Source organism: Macaca nemestrina, chromosome 14 (assembly GCF_043159975.1).
Source record: "Macaca nemestrina isolate mMacNem1 chromosome 14, mMacNem.hap1, whole genome shotgun sequence".
Taxonomy (NCBI): domain Eukaryota; kingdom Metazoa; phylum Chordata; class Mammalia; order Primates; family Cercopithecidae; genus Macaca; species Macaca nemestrina.
The window spans coordinates 64,000,512-64,020,184 of record NC_092138.1 but is presented as its reverse complement, the minus strand read 5'-3'; the positions used below and the strand labels follow the sequence as shown (position 1 = coordinate 64,020,184).

The 19,673-nt window shown below is 47.7% G+C and overlaps 1 protein-coding gene and 1 long non-coding RNA gene across 3 annotated transcripts; one reads left to right on the top strand and one right to left on the bottom strand.

Moving 5' to 3' along the window:
- Positions 1 to 326: 326 nt before the first annotated feature.
- Positions 327 to 6,746, top strand: SPATA31F1 (SPATA31 subfamily F member 1). Of its 2 annotated transcripts, XM_011748075.3 has the most exons (5): positions 388 to 531; positions 1,155 to 1,200; positions 1,727 to 1,787; positions 2,816 to 2,922; positions 4,318 to 6,566. In XM_011748075.3, exons 1-5 carry the CDS (start codon positions 388 to 390, stop codon positions 6,564 to 6,566), a joined length of 2,607 nt encoding a protein of 868 aa, XP_011746377.2. The 2 variants fall into 2 exon arrangements, with proteins under 2 accessions (XP_011746376.2, XP_011746377.2); XM_011748074.3 differs by having other exon boundaries at positions 327 to 531; positions 2,816 to 6,746.
- LOC139358156 (uncharacterized) lies at positions 3,223 to 14,801 on the bottom strand. Its single transcript, XR_011612687.1, has 3 exons — positions 14,564 to 14,801; positions 10,951 to 14,328; positions 3,223 to 10,595 (listed from the first exon to the last, which is right to left on the bottom strand). It is a non-coding gene; the product is annotated as an uncharacterized lncRNA (long non-coding RNA).
- Between the last annotated feature and the right edge of the window lie 4,872 nt (positions 14,802 to 19,673).

The following is a 19,673-nucleotide window of genomic DNA, read 5'->3' as shown; positions in this document are numbered from 1 at the left end:
CCTCTGGCCTAACCACCCCTTCTCATAAGGTACCCCCTGTGCCAAAGCACTCAGTTCTCTGAGGATAGGTGACCATACAGTTGTGAAGGAGAGAGCTGAGCCATCAGGCTGGTATAGGGAGTGGAGAGTGAAGACGGACTAGGAAATAGACACTGCTTGTGGCACCTTCGGTGCTAGGCTCAAAACACCCTCATCTACAGATTGAATCACCACATGAGCTTCCCTACTACATGTGCCTTATGAAACAGGAGGGCTTTGTGATGCAGTCCTAGTTCCATCCTCTGTGAGGTGGACATGACAAGGCCTAGCACTGGGAGTCATTAGGCACCAGAACTCTGAATGCCCAGATATAGGGATGGCTGATCTCATGCTAATGAGGTTTAGACCATGTTGAGTCCTACTTTTGTTCTGTGGGATGTTGGATATCCCTTATACACCTATGGCTCCATCTTCATCATTATTCTAATCATCTGGCAAGTGAAAAGGAGCCACCATGAATTGAGTTCGGAACCTAAAAGGAGCTGCTGCCGGGTAGGGCTATGATCCCAACTGAATTAAGCCTCAGATAAGAAGCTTATAAGTTCTTAGCATCCCCCCTTACAATCCCCACCCCACAATTTTTATAGCATACTTTCAGTTACCTTTGTGTAATACTTTTCTTCTCAGAGACTATAATTCCTTACCAGGCCCTTCCCGCAACATACTCTGATTGAAAAGCCAAGAACCTCTCTATTTGGCTTGGGTTGAGAACTAGATAATATGGAGTCTATTTTGCTGGATCTCGGAAGATCTCTGAATACGGGGAATTTTTCTGGTTGGCAGGCTTCATAAGCAGAAGTTCTTTTATTGTTAGAACCATTTACCCTTTCTTCTATTCTGCTTTTCCTCCTGTGTCATCCTCAGCATCCAGCAGTACTTCTCTGGGAATCAGATGGGAGATAGAGAAATTGGAAAAGCCTCCAAGTGAATCAGAAATAAGCAGAGAAGGAAAATGGGGTAAAAAGGTGGAATAGGCAAAGGAAATCCAGGAGAGTATATAAAATAGGTAGATATATTGAAAGGGAGTGGAAAATGTATGTAAGTTTTGTCTCATTTTGGACATGAGAAAGAAAATGGTGTCCCAGCTTCACATTCTAATGTTTTTGTCTTTTAAGTGTCACCAAAAAGTCAGGCAAAGAGCTAGAGGTGCAGCATCAACAGGTAAAGTTCCAATCTCTCCTCTGACTCCCTTCCACTGTGGGTGTTTCCCATCAATCCTGTCCCTTTATGATCCCTGGAGCCAAGAGCCAGGTGCTCTGCCACTGAAGACTCCAATTCCCCAGACTGAAACTTCCATGGGTGGGAAATCATAACTCGAGAATGTTCCAAAATCCTGTACCTCAATGCCCTGGAAATGAAGAATTAAGAAAGTAGAGCAGATGTTCTTAATTGTATAACTTACTAGTTTTATGACCCTGTGGAAGTCATTTCATCTCTCATTCTTATCTACAAAATGAGCAAAACACTGACAATCCTGCCTCATTCACATTGTGGTTGTAAAAATCAAATGAAATTAGATATGGGACATTGTGTTATAGTGATGCTGTACTCAGACATGCCTTAGAGTACTGACTTTTCAGGATTGTAGTCTTTTCTTGGTGAGAGTCAAAGGCCTTACTATTCAGCTTCCTATAGGATGCCTATGAAATTATCCCATGCCATGTAACACTGTCTCCTCGTTCCTCAGTTAGGAGACGTTCCCAGGAAGAAGCTGAGAAGCCACAGAAGCTGCTCTCCATCATTAAAAGGTGATCTATTGCTCTTTGCACTCTATCAACAACCAGCCTGGCCTATGATGATTTCTTGATTTGGCCTGGGGCAGGACTAAGGAGAAGGATAATGGCTGGGAGGGAGACATACACAGTGGAAGCAGGGACACTGGTTGAGAGGGTTGCCAGGGAAGAGTGTGGATCACGTCTCAGGAGGGATGAGCTGCCCAGTTCAGCTCTGTGCTAGGGTAACAGCAGTTCTACAATTCAGGATTTTACTAGTGCATAATTCATAAAACATATTACATGAGGTGCACTCAGCCATGAGATAAGTTACCCAGCTAAGAGAATGGGTTTTGAAAAAAGAAGTCATCCTTGCCTTATTCTCTTTATACTCTTTCAAGGGAATAAAGCTATACCCTTTCAAGGGAAAATACCTGACACTGGCTAGACTCTGCTGACATGACCTCCTCTGGTTCTGTCTTTAGTGAGGCCAGTACTTGGGACACTCCTTAGACAGGAGTCTATTATTTTATCCTCTCCTTAAGAGCTCCAGAGAACAGGACTGGTTCCTGAGAGATGCTGGGTATAACATTAGGGGTACCAAATACCCCAGAATGCAGAAGTCCCACAAGGACCTCATTTCCCACAGCTTGGAAGTACTGAATACAGGCTTTGGATTTCTTAGCCTCAAATGAGACTGGTCTGGGTTCTAACTGGTGACGTTCCTGGTGATGCCCCATCAGCTAACCGCCTGGCTCCATTCTCCTAGTTCAGCTTTTCAACAAGGTCAACAGAGAAATGACTCCAGCTCCCAGCCCTCTCTGAGGGCCATGCCCTCCCATGGGTTGTCTGAAGGCTTGCCCAACAAGCTCCAGACCATCAGCCCAGCCCACCACAGCTTGCCAAATGGCATTTTCTTAGAAAGGAAAGTAGAGAGGTAGACAAGAAGATGGCATAGGCCCCAGGATTTTCAGGACTGGGAAAGGAGAGTGCCAACTCTAGCCCACACTCTTCCAAGAAGGCAGATGTCACTCCATTGTTAATTTTGCTGTTTCCCTTCCCAGCCAGGGCTGGCTTCCTCCGGAGGGAAGTGTGCGGCGAATCCTGTGTGCAGATCCCTGCTGCCAAATCTGCAATTCTGTGGCTCTCGAGATTCAGCAATTGCTGGCAGGTGAGAACAACCAGATCTCCCTGACTTTATCAGGGCCATTGCAGGGCTCCTCTTGCCTAGAGATGCTGTCTATGTCTAGTATGTCTTTGGATGAGTGTCTGGAGTTTCGTTCCTGGCACACCAGAGAGCTTTCACTGGCATCTGTAACTCCAACACTGTCACAATTAACGGATCAAAAATCTTTAACCCAGTCAGCTGCCCAGTCAACGTATGCAGATGGCATACAAGATTACTGGGCTGATCACCTCCAGCTAGGGCAGGAATTTCAAGTGCCAGATGTGCTCCGAGGCCCAAACACGATGGCTTCTTTAAGATTTGAGGAGCCAAGGGCTCCACTGAACCAGGAGATGATGCAAAGCAACCCCAGCCTTGTCCAGGGAAACCAAGGCCAGCATCACTTGAATTCCCAGGACTCCTTGCTGTCTCCGAACCCAGAAACCCTGAACCCGACGCATCCAATGGCCTTGCATATGGTCCTTCCTGCCCACCTGCCATTTCTCAGTCCTGAAGTGCTGAGGCTTCTTGAGGTACATGTTAAAAAATGGGTGCATTTCCAGAGGTGGGGGCTCCCCAGACGAGTGGAGGAGTCCCTGAGGCAGCTAATGCCAAATCCACCATTGTATTACCAACCTGGAAACGACCAGCCAGTTTCTTTCAACCTGAATAATATTTCTCAGGTCTCTCTTCGTGGATTTGAGACCATTTCCCTCCAGACCTGGTGTTCATGTGTGGCTGGCCAGCCCATCCAGACCTTCTGGGTTTCTGAATGGTCCACTATGAACCCAGAACAAAGACACCACTGTCAGCAAAGCCCAAACCCTATGGCTCTAGCCTTGCCCTCTCCAGCCTTTAAAGCTCTAAGTAGCCCCCATTCACTGTCTGGGGGACAAGATAATGACTCAGGGAGTGATCTCCAGCAGAAATACAGCCAGCTATTCTGTGGGCTCCCTTCTCTGCACAGTGAGTCCCTGGTTGCCACTTTCATGGGATCTCAAGGCCTCCCCAAGAATGGAAAAGTGCCCAAGCCCCCCATGAAGGATCCTTTTCTCTTCAACAAGCTCTCCTTCCCCCAACTGCTCCCTAAAACTTCACCCCAGTCAGCCCCACACTCTTCCCCACTTTCCCCAAATTGGGTGTCTCCATCTGACCATCAACAAGCTCAGATCAATGTCCCATTTCTGACTCTGGCCGAGTGTGAAGCCTTGGAGTGGCACCTGCTACAGAGGCAACTCCAGCTTCAGTGGGGCTGGCCAGCTGCCCTCCAGAGGTCTCAGCACACCCAGTGCCTCATGCAGCATGAGCCCTGTGCCAAAGCTCAGTCTCCTGAGACCATGACAACTTCCCAGCCAGGGAAGTCCATCTCAGTGCTCACCAGGGAGCTACTCTTCTTCCCAGAGCATGCCCGGAAGCTGCTGGAATTCCACATCCAGAAACAGTTGATTCACCATCGCTGGGGCCTGCCTCAGAAGATCCAGCAGTCCATCCATTTGCTCCTTACCTCCACTAACCAACAGACTGTGTCCTACAGCAGCACAGCCCTAGCCAATGTGAGCATCCCCCAGCCTGTAGCCCTAGAAGCCAACGGGGCTTGTGATGTGCTGTCACCCACTGTGGCCCCAGTGTCCATCCCCATGCCACACTTGTTAACCCAGGCCAAGGCAATATTGCAGAACCACATGGACTCCAAATGTGGACAGATCCACCAGGGCAAGATCCCTGCCTGTGTACATAGGTCCAGGGACTGCAGAATTCCTGGGGTCCTGGCAGTGGCTCCTTTACCCTGCATTCCCGAAAGCCAGGTCCTGGAACTGCAGGCAGCAAGTGACCCAGACCTACATCACAAAGTTATGCCCTGGATGCCAACGGCCCTTGATCAGCAGCAACAGTTCTTACCAGGTACTGTCACTCAACACCCTAAGCTGCTCCGAGTCTTGTCCGTGGAAGCCATTGAGAAACTGGAGACAACTTTACGGCACAAGTATCTGGCCTTCCTGTCGGGTCTCCCTGCTCTGTATTATGTGGCGCTCTCCAGGGCCCTGGCCCCGGCAGTCACTAGCCAATCTGTCATCACAGAGATGGTGCCTGCGCCTGTGGAAATCCCAGCAGAGCCTCTGACTCAGATGGCTTCATTTGAAGAACAGTGTATAAGCCTTGGGCCGTGCCCTCAAGGCAACAATGAGACTTGTACAGACGTTGCAAAAGAATTCCAGTCTGTAGTGCCGGTAAAAGGAACAACGGAGACGCTGCCTCTAGAAAGCCAGACACAACCTGCTAGCCCCCACTCACTCCAGACACATATCTTGACCAAACTAAACTTCCACCTGAGAAAAAAGGCCCTAGAGATACAATGGGGAATTCCCATTAAGGCAAGGGAGTCCAGGGAACAAACTGCTGCAGCACCAGAGAATATATCCACACAGAAGTCTCTTGAAAATCTAAACCACCAAGGGGAGGCATTGCTCCAAGAACTGCCCATCCCACCAGACACTCTTCCTGCCCCTAATCCAGAATGGGTTCACCTTAAGGAACAGCTGGCCAATGACTTGAAGGCAGTGCAGCAGAACCAAAAGCAATCTAGTTCCAAAGCAGTACCCCATGGTTCTGCCCACTGGGTCTCCAAGATCTCACAACCCAGTGGGGACATGACAGAGACCCACATGCTTTGTGTTCGGGTGGAGGCCAGTGTGAACAAGCCAAGCACGGAGGAACCCTGGGGCCCTGAGCCCCAAAGCCCTGACAAGAGCAAGGACCCAGCCCATGTCCCCATGCTAGCAGGAAAGAGAGAGGACCCAGAGGAAACCAAAGCAGCCAGGGACCATAGAGAAGGGGATGAGGGGTTTGGGCACTCCTCAACCAGAGGAGAAAGATGCCCTGCTGAAGACCAGAGGCCAGCACGGATGCTTCCAAACCAGACACCCCGAGGCTTCTGGAGATGGAGCCGTAGCTTTCATCTCGCTGATCCCTGTCAACACAGCTCCCAGCATCACCCTCAGCTTAAGCTCCCACAGCTACCTCCACGATTCCCTGGGGAGAAAGAATCTGACAATGACCTACAAGACAATCAAACCGAGCTAAATGTCATCCTTGAATCAGCGACAATTCCTGAGAATGCCCAGACTGTGGTACCCCGGGCTTCACAGAGTCAGCCTTTCCTGAGCCAACCAACTCAGTGTAAGCCCTTGCAGGGCCAAACTTTGCAAGGCCAGGTTTTACATGGGCAGGTGATGCCAGCCCATGCACAAAAGAAGCCCAGCCTTCCAGAGTCTAGCTTGAGAAATAAAATTAAATCTTTTCTGCAGCGTATTAACCCCAAGACAAAAGGCAAAGGGCATGAGGACTCCATGTTCTCAGCTGCAAAAGTGGCCAAAACCAGAAAAGAAAATGTTGCAAAGAGCCTGGCTCCAGCCAAGAGCCCTGTGGGGAGAAGTAAGACAGAGAAGCCAACAGGGTACTCCAAGGCCCAATCTTGTCCTTCTGAGAAGCTGGTGGGCCCAGCCTTCTTGGATGGTCCCCAGTCTCTAGACAATAAGCTCTGGCTACACTCCAGACAAGCTGGCTCTGCCTCAGCCCCGGGCCACCCCCGCCACTGTCCTCGTCACTGTCCTCGAGAGGCTTGTGCCACCAAACCAGGGTACCCACCCTAGCTCCTGACCCTCATTTGAGATAGAAACATTGGTCTGCTCAAGGAGAACACGCAGAGCCATGAAAAAGAGTTTATACGCTCCCCAGCTGCTGCAGCCCTCCAGAGGACCAGTATTGTCATTTCCATAAATGTGCAGGTGGGGCAGGGTGCCACCAGAAATACACTCTATATTTCTCAGCAATACGTTGTCTGTCCGCTTCTTGTCTCCGCTGTATTGTATTAAGGGAAGGTGTGAGGGAGGCTAAAAAGTCCTTCCTGTCTAGGGAAGGAGCTTTAGCTTACGTTTCAGATGGGTCACCATTCCACATCAAAGAAGAAAAGCCCTTGTCTAGAGTGCACTGAAGCTAAAGGTCATGCTTGATTTCTGAACATTTACCATCCATCCCACCAGAATGTTTTCCACTGTCCCATAATTCCAGGGCCTAGGAGAGTAGTGAATGCATAGTAAGACCTTATATTAGTTGAATCCAAAGTCAGGGTTGTGGAGACAGACAAAGCATTGATCATTGTAATGGGGCTATGAGGTGTGTGGTAGTGCCACAAGAGGAAGTAATCAGCTGGTGAGGAGGAATCCACAATAAAAATTACTTTGAGAAGCATCTTGTTTTCAACAATTAAATATTTGAGGGCTTATTACATGCCAAGAACTATGCAAAACACAACCACGAACATGACACAGGCCTTGACCCAGTGGAGCTCATGATCCCATGGGGTCGACAGTCTATTACTCCCAAATTGTCCAGTCAAATTATAAACTTGAAAGTCCAATATTCATCTCAAACGATACAAAAATAAACAAACTGGTTTTCTGCCCTTCACCACCACTCAATCATGCATACCAAACCCACTCTATTCACAATATTTCTCACCTCAGTGAATGGTAGCTCCATCTTTCCAGTTATTTAGGACAAAAACAATGGTGTTATCCTTGATTGTTTTGCTAACCCACAGTAAATCCTATATCTCTACCTTCAAGCATGCATCGAGAAAATGCCCACTTCTCACCCTCTCTACTGCTACCATCACTCCAGTAGCATCATAACTAATCTCCCCATTTCATCCTGAGTCCATTCGACCAACAGTTTATCCTCAACACAGAAGCCTGATGGTCCTCAGGGCAGGTCCTGGCTTCAGATAATACACAGAGAGAGAGATAGAGAAAACCATGCAACTGGATAACACACCAAACAACTAAGTGTAAATGGAGACATCTAACGAGTGGGCCCTGAGACTCTTCTATGTTAAGAAACTGGAAAGTAAAGGAGGGACTAGTAAACAGAGGAAACTGACAAGCAGTAGCCAGTCAGATGGAAGGAAAACAAGATGAGTGTGTAATACTAGAAGCCAAACAAGAAAGTTTTTCAAGGAGAGATCAACTGCATGAAAAGCTGCCAGTCAGCCAACTAAGATGAGGAGTGTTAGATTTAGCCACACAGAGATCATTCATGACCTTAAGAGGAGCAGCCTCAGGTGAATGATGGAGATGAAGGTGTGACTGGAGTGGATTCAAGAGAGAGTGGATGGCTGGGCGCGGTGGCTCACACCTGTAAAACCGGCACTTTGGGAGGCTGAGGTAGGTGGATCACCTGAGGTCAGGAGTTCGAGATCAGCCTGGCCAACATGGTGAAACTCTGTCTCTACTAAAAATACAAAAATTATCTGGGCATGGTGGTGTGCACCTGTAATCCCAGCTACTCAGGAGGCTGAGGCAGGAGAATCACTTCAACCCAGGAGGCAGAGGTTGCAGTGAACCCAGATTGTGCCATTGCATTCCAGCCTGGGCGACAAGACCAAAACTCCATCTCAAAAAGAGAGAGAGAGGGAGGAGGAGGGAGAAAATGGAAAGACAGCAATTAGTGTCAGAAAGGGTAATATAAACTCCTCAAGGAGGTCTGTTCAAATAAAGATACAGAAATATGAGGCATTAGAACCCAAAATGGCTTTTCCAAAAAGACTGGAGACGTAGCATGGTGGATGTTAATGGAAAACATCCAGTTGAGATGGATAAATTAACGACACGGGAGCTCAAGGGGAGAACTGCTGGAACAATGTTGTGGTGCAGAAGTGAAGGAATGGGATGTTCCTCAGGGAGGGTCCTGGCTTCAGTCCCCAAGTCCCCAAGTTGACAGGCTGACTTTAGCTAAAAATACAGAACTTCACTGGTGGTAGAGAGAAGGTGGAGTTAATGAGGGAGGACTTCATGGATTAGAAGAAAGGATTCCTCCACATATAAGGGAGTGTGGGCAAAGACCCAGAGGGATGAGTGAGGAGCTGGGAAGGGACCATGTCTGTGGGAAGGGGGAACCATATGGAGAACCAAAGCTGGAAAGCTGGAGGTGGAGAAAGATTCTGGAAGTTACCATGGAAAGTTTCTGTTAGGTCCCAAGTTCCCAAGCAGTTGGTTGTGAGTACATAGGTGGGTGAAAAAGTGGTCAAAGCTGCTGCTGATATCTGTGCAGCAGGTGCTCTTGGAAGACTGCACCAGCAGGAGAGATCACAGAGAAAGCTCTAAATGCATGGAGCCTGTGCAAGAGCATGAGGCTGGAGATGGAGAAACAGGGCAGGGGTGGCATCCTAGTGCTCAGTGAGGTGAGGAACCAGGGAGGTTATATGGGTGGGAGGAGAGGACAGGGAAGCAGGAAGACAAAGAAGCTGCCCTGAGAAGATGGAAGGGACATAGATTTTGGATAGCTATTATCCCTCAGGAGCTGGCACCTCTGCATTCCCCTTCTGACCTACCACAGAGGAGCCAAGAGCTGGGAAAAGGGCAGGAAGTTCTGTGACTTCTTTATGACATGTTTTGAGGGACAGTGGGATGCCCCTGGTTCCTAAGGAAACCCAGGATCACTCACCATCTCATCACTAGGAGGAGGTGATGGCAGGACTTGTTTCCTCTGACAGGACCCCAGCATTTAGCACAATGTGTCCACTGCTTGGATACAGAAAAGCCAGGATAGAAAGAAGCATGGATGTGTCCCTGCTCTGAATGCTGATTCTGTGCCTAAGGGATGGGGGCCTAGCCTATACATGGTCCCCAGGGCAGAGAAGCACAAGGTCCAAGCCTGCTGAACCAACATTCAAAAGGTGTTTTTCTAAAGCATCCCCAAAGATCAAAGGAGGTCTTGTGACAGGCACATCCTCCCTCCCTGGTGGGAGAAGCACAGGCAGCCACACAGCTAGAATAGAGGGAGGCCCAGAATGAAGGGAATGGACTCAGGAGGGTCACAGCAGCATCAGGTAGGAAGCCAGGGGTTAGCATGCACACATCCTGGTTTAGGGTGGATCAGGTCCCTCCCATGGTTCCCTACAGGCTCCCGCCTGCCTGAGGCCAGCATGGGCTCATGCTGCTAACTGAAGTCCCATGACATAGAACTGGGAGCAAAGATGAGCTGGAACTGATACCTTCAGGATTCTGAGTTCTCAGCAAAGTCGAGAGCTAAGCAAAGTCAGGGTCAGAGCCTATGATTCATGCAGGATGCTGATGGCGGATGAAGCTTTGCTCATCCCATCCCATAACCCCAGCACAACCCCACCTTCTATCTTCCCCAGGGTGAAGAGAGGCAAGAAGCAAAATTCACATGTAGAGTACAAACTCAAGAATTTACTACTTCAGGCCAGGCGCAGTGGCTCGCACCTATAATCCCAGCACTTTGGGAGGCGGAGGCGGGTGGATCACTCAAGGTCAGAAGTTCAAGACCAACCTGGCCAATGTGGTGAAACCCCCATCTCTATTAAAAATACAAAAATTAGGCCGGGTGCGGTGGCTCAAGCCTGTAATCCCAGCACTTTGGGAGGCCGAGACGGGCGGATCACGAGGTCAGGAGTTCGAGACCATCCTGGCTAACACGGTGAAACCCCGTCTCTACTAAAAAATACAAAAAACTAGCCAGGCGAGGTGGCGGGCGCCTGTAGTCCCGGCTACTCGGGAGGCTGAGGCAGGAGAATGGCGTAAAAACCCGGGAGGCAGAGCTTGCAGTGAGCTGAGATCCGGCCACTGCACTCCAGCCTGGGCGACACAGCGAGACTCCGTCTAAAAAAAAAAAAAAAATACAAAAATTAGTTGGGCATGGTAGTGTGTGCCTGTAATCCCAGCTACCCAGGAGGCTGAAGGAGGAAAATCACTTGAACCCAGGAGGCAGAGGTTGCAGTGCCCCGAGATCAAGATCATGCCACTGCACTCCAGCCTGGGTCATGGAGGCAGACTCTGTCTCAAAAAAGAAAAAAAAAATTACTACTTCAGATTTGGGGGTACATGCTAGGAATACATCAGTGCTTGCTTGAGGTCTTTGGTGAATGGTGAATGGCCCCGACCTTCTAGAGCTCTTCTCTTGGGCTTTCCAGAAGGGCACTTCAGAAATGGCTAGAGAGAATTTCAGGAAACCTACCACCAGGAGGAGGGTGGCTTCTTCACCACATCACTTTTGTTCAACGCTGAGTTGTTGAGGGAAGGGACCGTGGCTGCTTCACTTCTGTACCTGCTCACTGCAGCCCAGGCAGGGAGGGCAAGGAACACAGGGTGAACACAGGAATAGACTCCACAGAAACACTGCTTCCTGCACCATGTGGGAAATGACTGGGCCTCTGCTGCTTAACCAGCCAACCAGGGCTGAATGCTCTGTCTGGCCTCTGGAGCCCATGGTCTAGGCCAGGCCTGCCACAGATGGAAGGGCCAGAATAGCCCCTGTGTCCACTGCAGGGACAGAAGAGAAGAAAGGACTTTCTTGAGTTCAGGTGGGAATATGAGAGGTAAGCACAATGCAGGCATGTAAAGTGCTTGGGGACACAAAGACCAGATGCCTCACAGGGCTGACCAGGCTTGCAGAGGTCTGTGCATTCTCATGCCCGAAGACAGTGAGGCCAGGACCCTGGGAAAGCATGGGGAGGGAGAGGGGGGCCTGGGAAGGGGCCAGTGAGATCGGTTTCCAGAAGGAGGGGTGGGTGCTGCCAACTGCCCCCCTTTCCTGCCTTGTCCCTCTCCTCCACTATAAACACTCAGCTAGTGGCTAGGCAAGTAGCATATTAGGGGATTTCCAGAATGTGTCACTTCCAAGGTCAGGCCTACTACAGAGGCCACAGGGGCAGGTCCCTGGGCAGGCAGACTGACCCATGGGAATTCAGACGGCGGGAAGGGAAGCCCCCCTTGCGGTAAATAGTGCTAGCAGCTGGAGTATGTCAGGGGAGGTGGAAGATACAGTAAGGGGCCAGGGAAGAATCACAAACACACAGTCAAAGACACATGGACACAGACATCTCACCACACAGGTACATACAGAAAAAGACATAAGTCAACCGTGCCACTCAGAAACTAGTTCACAGTAAGGACAAACATGTCAAGGAAGATAAACTCACATGGACTCATGAACACCCTGCGTCAGACATGCCCGAGCAGACACAGGCACAAACACACATGCAGACACAAAGACAGGTTTGCACACAGAACCCATCTCACAGACCCACAGGCACAAATGCAGTCCAAATCCATCCTGCAAAGCCCGTCTCCTCCATAAATCCTCTAGGCTACCTCACACCAGGCTCATCTCTCCTTTAAACTCTGGTTTGTCATTTCTGTCCCATTGCTTGTCCTTTAATAGGATAGTTTTGGATTCACGTGCATACCCCTGGTCTCAACAATGTGGCTGTGTGCTCTTAAAGAATGTCAGGGTCAGGAAGAGAGTCCACTGCCCTCTTCAGCAGCCTCATCCTTTACCTACACACCCTTCACCCCGAGGACCCCCAATTTACTGCTGGTGCCATCCTTGAAGGGTCCTGACTCTCAGACTCTTTGACATAGCAAACACAAGGGAAGAACAAACCAGGTAGACACACTTAGTCCAGGTTATCCTCGGGAAACCGTGGAGAACCAGGTCCTGGTTCTTCAGTTAGAAAACCCTTACAGAAGACATGATCTCATATGTAGCTCTAGCCTAAACTTCATGTTAACCACAATCTCAACCTTATTGACCATAGCTCTAAACCCAACTCCAACCCCATTCCCAAAGAAAACTCTAAACTATAGTTTTTCAAGTAAGACTCTGGGATTAACTGTACCCAGACAGAAAATGCTGGTGGGTGTGATCCAAAAATGTTTACATGGCCAAATAAGTTTGAGATAGAAAACTGATCTGCCCTCTCCCCAGGAGCTGAATGCCTCCCTCCCCTAGTTGGATCATAGTTGCAGGGGCCACTCTGTACCCCTCAACTGTAGAGGTCCTGGAAAACAGCCAACAACTTGTCATCTATATCAGATCAATACCACACGTTATGCAGAAGCCTAAGTCCCTCTCCAGACTAGCTTGAAAGCTTACAACCAGGCTGGGTGCAGTGACTCGCGCCTGGAATCCCAGTACTTTGGAAGGCTGAGGTGGGCAGATCGCTTTGAGCTCCAGATTCGAGACCAGCCTGGGCAATATGATGAAACCCCCTTTCTACAAAAGATGTACAAAAATAAAATAAAATAAAATAAAATAAAATAGCTGGGCATGGTGGCTTTTTGATGTGAGCCACATCAAAAGTCCCAGCTACTTAGGAGGCTGAGGCTGGAGAATAGCTTGAGTCTGGGAAGCGGAGGTTGCTGTGAACTGAGACTGCACCACTGCACTCCAGCCTGGGTGACAGAGTGAGACCCTGTCTCAACAAAACAAAACAAAATAAAACAAAACAAACAAAAAAGGAGAGAGAGAAAGCTTAAAAGCAACCTCCAACACAAAATTTATCTCCTTGGATTAAGATCATTTAGGATTTAGGTTAAGATCTCCTCACTCTTAATCCAAATCCTAAATGCAAACAGTGCTCTACTCCAACCCTAACACAATCCTCATCTAAGACACACCTATTTCTATCAACAGGAACCACAAACCCAATTCCAAACCCTACTTTAACATCACCATGATTCCAGCCCTATCCAATTTGGAACCACAACATCAATGCTGTTCTAAGCATAATACTAACTCTAACCCTAACCCTTGGTAGAGCTACACATTGATGAATGCATGCAACTACACTAGACACACACATTTTGAACACTTATGACTCCCAGAAACTGAGAAGCTCCTTCAGTAACAGCTGCACAGTCCACAGGGCATCTTATTTCCAGAGGGGTCAATGCTCCCCTGGGAACCCAGGAGCAGCAACGCACCCAGACCCTTTGACCCTTGTTGGATATACAGGCCCATGGGCCCCAGCCCACCCCAATCCTATTCCAGGACTTGCCTAGCCCTTGAGCTGAAATTCCCGCCATACCCCTCCCTGGCTCTTGCCTGCCAAGCTGGGAGCATCTGCTGCCCTGGAAACCCCACCAGGCAAGAGCAAACGGGCCTGAGACTGAAGGGAATGTGGCCCTTTCCAATCAGGGGATTTCCGGACTCTTGCAACACCCACACCTAGGATGTCTACTCCAGGTGCCTGTCCTAGAGAGGTAATGGGCCTGCTGAGGTAGGTGTGAATAAGCACAGTTCCTCTCCCGCTCCCAGGATCTCAGTCTGGTGATAGAGTGTGTTAGAGCTGAATTCATCATCACAGGTAGGGCTGAAGTCAGCCATGTGTACCTCCCTTATCCTTCACCCCAGGTGCCAGTGAAGCATTCCTCTGCACCTAGGCCACCCCAGAGGTTGTCACACAGTACCCAGGTTCTCTCAGGAGCTCACCAAGCCAATATCTTCACCCAGAGGACTGGAACTGTAGGTGGAGACCCATATCGCGGATGTGCTGCCATCTGAGTCTTTGTGTCCCCTTCCCCAGGCTCTGCATCCAGCCTGGTCTGAGGACTGAGAGGAGCTTGGGTCAAAGCTGCAGGCTCCAAATGCCCCAAACCCAGCTTAGAGTTTAAGTGGGGCTGTGGGGTACAATGAGCCCAGACCAGCAGCTGAGGGCAGAGGAATGGCTCGGAAGGCTTGGGGTCCCAGAAAAGGGTAATGGCTCTCTCATCATCCGAGCTCCTCACTCTCTTCTACCCTGCTTCAGTGCCTCCCTCTCACCACCCCCGTCACCAGGTCCACTCACAGACTGGAGGCAGGGTAGGGGCTCGCTATCCCGTCCTCACTCTCAGGGCAGCTGTTTTCTGCCCTGGATTTTGTTCAGCCAGGTTTCTACCTCCAGAAAAGCCCCTACTTCTTCTTTCATTTCCCTTAGGGCTCCTAACCTTGATTCTAAGCTCCAGGACCAAGCAGACAGACCTCAGTATCTCCAGGATGGAACATCTCCCTGAGACTGCTCTACCACTGTGGGCTCAAGTTCACAGGTAGGGGCTTAGGGTTGATGCCTAATCAACCTAGATTCCTGCATCTAGGAAGACCAGGCAGGGCTGGGACCTAGGGGGCTATGCACACCATCTGACACAACAAGAAGCTTCTTTGATGACACAAATAAGGGTAAGGGAGACAGGCAGGTATCTTGGAGAAAGAGCAAGCCTGAACTTTTAGGAAAGAAAAAGGTACAGCCCCCTCCTCTTCCCTGCCATCTCCCTTTTTTTCTATAATCTGTGCCAGGCCAGAAAGTCTCCTCCTCCAGGGGAGGTAGTGGGCATCACTTCAGCTTTCCTTTCCTCAGACCAACTTTGTTCCCTTTCACTGGCTCTGTGTCAATCTAGAGTGTGAGATGGGAGCAGAATAGGCCCAAGTGGCTCTCCCAGACCCACCCCACCAAATGCTTAGAATTACCTGCAGAACTTTGTAAAAATACACATTCTTTGGCTCTATTCTGAGATTCTATTTAAGGCAGTCTGGTGTGTTGCTTCTAATTCTGTGTTTTTAACAAGTTGCCCAGGTGATTCTGAAGTGCAGCCAAGTTTGGAAGCAAACTAATATAATATGACTTCAGAATTATCTACATGCCCACCTCTCAAGCCCATGCTATTCTATCTGTCTGAGAATTCTTCAGAGATAGGCTGCTCACTTTCTTAGTCACTTCCATGTAGGCAGGTGGGGAAACCAGGGAGCTGGGAATTTAAAACTTTCTGGTGCCAGGATCTGCCACTAGACCAGGTAAAAGATCCAAGAAATCTTATCTCCTTGTTTTTGCCTAGTCTTGTTCCAGGAACGCCAGCTTCTTGCCAACAGAGTCACTCCCTGCCCTGCTTAAGGTCTCAGCCTTAAGGTCTCTTGAGTCTGAAAACCTCAGACTCAAGAGCTCAATTATCTCTCCTCTAGGCCACCAAATTCCAGCCTCTCTACTCTGTGGACCTTGGAATGAAACACCACTTCTTTATCCCCCTCCCAACAGTACCTCCATCTTCAACCCCTTGCCCTCTGCATCCCATCCTTCCCCAAGAGCAACTCAATATTTCTGTCTCTGGCCATCACTGTCCTGACTACATCTCTCCTGACACTCATCTCCTCCTCTTCTTATGGTTTCCCTATCCTGTCATAAGCCATTCTTCAAAAAACAAGATGTAAGGAGCTTGCTGCTGGGTTTAGCACTCTGGAAACCAGATGGATTCTCCAGCTCTGACATGAGGATTACAACTCTAAGGTACAAATCCAGTGTTAAACATAGATTCTAAGTTATGACCCAATAATCCTCATATATCATATACCACAATAAACTCCAAATGGATAAAAGATTTTAAAATGTCAAAAATTAAACTACAGAAACAACATCATACAAAATGGCAGAGTAAGAAGTTACAGGGGTTGGTCCCTCCACAAAAGCAACCATTGAGGTGGAAAGAGCAATTGGAATTGACTCTTTCAGAAGTCTGGAGCCTGATTGGACACATATAACAAACCGGGGAGGGTGGTGCTTGATGAAGGGAGAGGTTGCTGATCTTTCAGAAGAGAGCATAATGTATGCACTAGCTACCAACCAACACAGTGGGGATAGCAGCCCACATTCCCGAAGTGGCTGGGTGGTCACCGAGTGGACAGGGGGAACCCTGTCCTCCAAAAATGAGGGGTTTTGCATTTGGGTTTGTATTCTGGTTCCCTAAGGGACAGGCTTGCTTGGTTTCAGCCCTCTTGGGCTGCAGCATCTTCCCGAGCCACATATATCAGAAGATTTAAAGGGACAGAACCTTTTTGCGGGGAAGGAAGAGAACCCTTTGCCAGGTCATAAACAGAAACTTCAGTAACCCCACAAAACAAAGAATACACACTTTGCAAAAAGTGGTTTGAAAAACTCACCACAAATTGATGGCACAGTTCTCAACAAGTATATATCAGCAACCCCTAAGGAGTGAAAAAATTGAATTTCCAGAGATACCACACTGTAATACTCAGAATGCCCAGTTATCAACAAAAAATTACTAATACAAAGAAACAGGAAAGTATGGCCCATTCACAGGGAGAAAGGAATTTGACAGAGACTATCCCTGAGGAAGCCCAGATACTGGACATAGAAGATGAAGACTTTAGCTGTCTTACTGTAAATGCTCAATAAATATTGATGATGGGAGGCTTGATGATAAGGGTGAGGGGCTGAAATCTCAAATACTGTTTTGTTGCTTGTTTTATTATGACCTCCAATTAAATTGGGAAGTAATGGCCCTTTTGGAAAACAAAAAAAAAACTGTCTTAAATGTGCTCAAAGAGCTGAAGGAAACCATGGGCAAAGAGTTAAGGGAAATCTGAAAAATGGTGTATGAACAAAATGAAACTATCAATAAAGAGATGGAAATTAGTAAAAAGAAAAAAGGACTCAAGCAGAAATTCTGGAGGCAAAAATACAATAACTGAAATGTACAATTCACTAGGGGCAATCAACAACAGATTTAAGCAGGAATAAAAAAAAGGATCAGTATTCTTGATGATAAGACAATTACAATTATCAAGCATGAGAAGAAACATAAACAAGCCTCAGGGATACCATCAAATGTACCTCATCAAAGGAGTCTCAGGAGGAGAATAGAAAGAACAGGGCATTAAAAAAATTGAAGAAATAATGACAAAACATCTGAAATCTGATGAAAAGCATGAATATACCTACCCAAGAAGTTCACAAACTCTAAGAAGGATAAACTCAGAGATCCATACCAAGACAAATTATAGTCAAATTGTTGAAACCCAAAGTCAAAGGGATGATTTTAAAAGCAGCAAGAGAGAAGTAACTCATTATGTACAAGAGATTCTCAATAAGATTACCAGCTGATTTCAGAAACCATGGAAGGCCAAAAGACAATGGGGGATATATTTAAAGACTTAAGACAAAAAAAAAAAAAAAAAAGAGTCAAACAAGAATTCTATATATCCAGCAAAACTATCCTGCAAGAATTAAGGAGAAATAAGACATTTCCAGATAAACAAAACTTAGGAAGTTCATTAATAGTAGACCTGCCCACAAGAAAAGCTAAAGGGAGAAAGAAAAAACACAAAAACAAAGAAAGAAATGCTAAAGGGAGACCTTCAGAATGAAACAAAAGGATAAAAAATAATAACTCACAGCCACACAAAGAAACAAAGATCTCTGATAAACATAACCACACAGCAGGCCGGGCGCAGTGGCTCATGCCTGTAATCCCAGCACTTTGAGAGGCCAAGGTGAGCGGATCACTTGAGGTCAGGAGTTTGAGACCAGCCTGGCCAATATGGTGAAACCCCATCTCTACAAAAAACAGAAAAATTAGCTGGATGTGGTGGCAGGTGCCCATAATCCCAGCTACTCAGGAGGCTGAGGCAGGAGAATGGCTTGAACCCGGAGGGTGGTGGTTGCAGTGAGCCAAGATCACACCACTGCACTCCAGCCTGGGCAAAAAAGTGAGACCGTGTCTCAAAAAACAAAAAACAAAACAAACAAACAAACAAAAAGTAACAACATAGCCAGGTATGGTGGTTCACACTTGTAATCCCATTACTTTGGGAGGCCAAGGTGGGTGGATCACTTGAGGTCAGGTGTTTGAGACTAGCCTGGGCAACATAGTGAGACCTTGTGTCTACAAAAAATACAAAAATTAGCCAGGCATGGTGGCCCACTACTCAGGAGGCGAGGTGGAAAGATCACTTTAGCCCAGGAGGTTGAGGCTGCTGTGAGCTGAGATTGTGCTACCGCACTCTAGCCTGGGTGACAAAGCCAGACCCTGCGTCAAAAAAAAAAAAAAGATAAAAGCTAGTATTGTATTTTTAGTTTGTAGCTCCATTTTTTTCTATATAATTTAAAAGGCAAATGCATTAAACAATAATTATAAATCTATGTCAATGGGAACACAATGTATAAAGATGTGTGACAATAACAATATAAAGAAGGGACTAAAATGTATAGGAGCAAAGTGTTTATACACTATTGAAACTAAGTTAGTATTATTCAAACTAGGTTGTTATCAGCTTAGAATGTTAATTATAATCACCAAGGTATCCATTAGGAAAATAACTACAAAATATATAGAAGAGGAAAGCAATGGGGAATCAAAATGGTTATGCTACAGACCAGGTGCAGTCACTCATACCTATAATTCCAGCACTTTGGGAGGCCAAGGCAGGAGGATCGCTTGAGCCCAGGAGTTCAAGACCAGACTGGGCAACATAGCAAGACCTCATCTATGGAAAAAATAAAAATTAAAAATTAAAACAGTAGCCGGACGTGGTGGCATGTGCCTGTGGTCCCAGCTCCTCAAGAGGCTAAGGCAGGCAGATTGTTTGAGCCCAGGAGTTCGAGACTAGCCTGGGCTAGACATAGTGAAACCTCGTCTCTACAAAAAATAGAAAAATCAGCCAGGCGCAGTGGTGTTTGCCTGTAGTCCCAGCTCCCGGGGAGGTTGAGGTAGGAGGATCACTTGAGCCCAGGAGGCGGAGATTTCAGTGAGCCAAGATCACACCACTACATTCCAGCCTGGGTGACAGAGTTAGACCCTGCCTCAAAAAAAAAAAAAAAAAAGAACTCTTACAATTTAATAATCAGATTTGCTGGAAGGAGGGGAAGGGTATGGATCCTGGAGCGTAGTGAGGAGACAGTCATGGTGTACCAGGAGAGAGGTGGTGAGGCCTGCATGAAAGCAGTAGCTGGAAATAGAAGGAAGGCTCAGGCCCGACATACTCAACTGATGAGGACATAAAATTTGGCAACTGAGGACAGTCCATTTAGTTTGAGATAAGTGGGGCTGGGTGCCAGCAGATCCAGCTTTCAGGAAGGAAAAGGAGTGGGGATAAGGGAAGGGAAGTGAAAGTGCCTGGCTATATAAATAGCA

What these genes read in the sequence shown, in the direction of transcription:
- SPATA31F1 (XM_011748074.3), top strand. Translation starts at nt 388, where the DNA reads ATGTTGAGTCCTACTTTTGTTCTGTGGGATGTTGGATATCCCTTATAC. An exon ending in TAGAGGTGCAGCATCAACAG is followed by an intron (nt 1,201 to 1,726) that starts GTAAAGTTCCAA and finishes CTCGTTCCTCAG; the next exon opens with TTAGGAGACGTTCCCAGGAA. An exon ending in CTGCTCTCCATCATTAAAAG is followed by an intron (nt 1,788 to 2,815) that starts GTGATCTATTGC and finishes TTCCCTTCCCAG; the next exon opens with CCAGGGCTGGCTTCCTCCGG.